The sequence below is a fragment of the Tupaia chinensis genome, unplaced genomic scaffold, assembly GCF_000334495.1.
Source record: "Tupaia chinensis unplaced genomic scaffold, TupChi_1.0 Scaffold144602_1, whole genome shotgun sequence".
Taxonomy (NCBI): domain Eukaryota; kingdom Metazoa; phylum Chordata; class Mammalia; order Scandentia; family Tupaiidae; genus Tupaia; species Tupaia belangeri.
Genome location: NW_006204462.1, coordinates 1,390,385 through 1,391,324, shown reverse-complemented (window position 1 = coordinate 1,391,324; position 940 = coordinate 1,390,385). Strand labels below are relative to the sequence as shown.

Below are 940 nucleotides of genomic sequence, written 5' to 3'. Positions count from 1 at the left end.
GGGCGGGGTGGGCGGTGGGACTGTGAGGGGCGGGACTAAATTGTGGGCGGGACCGTGAGGTGCGGGGCTAGGCCGGGGCAGGGCGGGACTACGCCGCGGGCCGCCCGGGCTGCGGGTTCGGGAAGGGTCCCAGCAGATTCCGTGCTCTGACGCGCTGGCGCCGTCGTCACGCGAAATGTGACGCAGTCGTGCCTTTCCAGAACGTTGGTGCTCGCCCCTAGCCCGTGACTGTCGTGTCGCTGCTGGAGGCGGGAGGAGGGTGGCCGCTGCGGAGCTCGGGCCTCGCCGGCAGCAAGCGTGGGAATGGGGGGGAAACAGGCGTTTCTCCGCGCGGCGCTGACGGACACGTGCCGCTGTCCGCTCGCTGGGCCGGACGGACCGGTCCTGCATCTCACGGACTAGTGAAGGATGCGGTGCTTGGGAGCCTTCACTCGGCCACCGCCCAGCCCTCCCCACCACCGCTGACCAGCCATTACTGCCTGTCAAACGCAGTGCTGGGGCCAGGCTTCGGAGCAGCGGCGACGCGGCCACTCGTGGGCAGTCTCAGGTTCCCTCCGTGTGACACAGCTGGAACCAGGCTGCTGAGGCTGGGGTGCGTCGGTGGCGTGGTGGTTAAGGAGCTGGACACTCCCACATGGTCAACCAAAGTTCGAGTCCCATGGCTTGCTTTCTCACTTCCTCTCTCTCTCTCTCTCTCTCTCTCTCTCTCCCTCTCTCCCTTTCTGTCTCTCTCTGGTCAAATTAGAATAAATGAATTAATAAATATTTTTTTTTAAAAAAAGGGGGAAGACTCTATGGGGTGCCATGGGGGGGGGGTTTCTCTGTCTCTGTCTCTCCCGTGAGCACACACACCCTACAGCAAAAATCTCTCTAAACAAAACATGATGGAACAAGAAAAGGTGTTGCAGAGGCTTCTGGGGCAGAACGGTTTGCTTCAGCA

At 61.6% G+C, this 940-nt stretch overlaps 1 protein-coding gene across 1 annotated transcript in view; it reads left to right on the top strand.

The window, feature by feature from the left end:
* Positions 1 to 940, top strand: part of LEPROTL1 (leptin receptor overlapping transcript like 1) — an 11,745-nt gene that overhangs the window by 796 nt on the left and 10,009 nt on the right. The window contains exon 2 of the mRNA XM_006167204.3: positions 222 to 592. Within this exon, the coding sequence (XP_006167266.1) occupies positions 222 to 592 (371 nt within the window). The remainder of the gene's footprint in view (positions 1 to 221; positions 593 to 940) is intronic.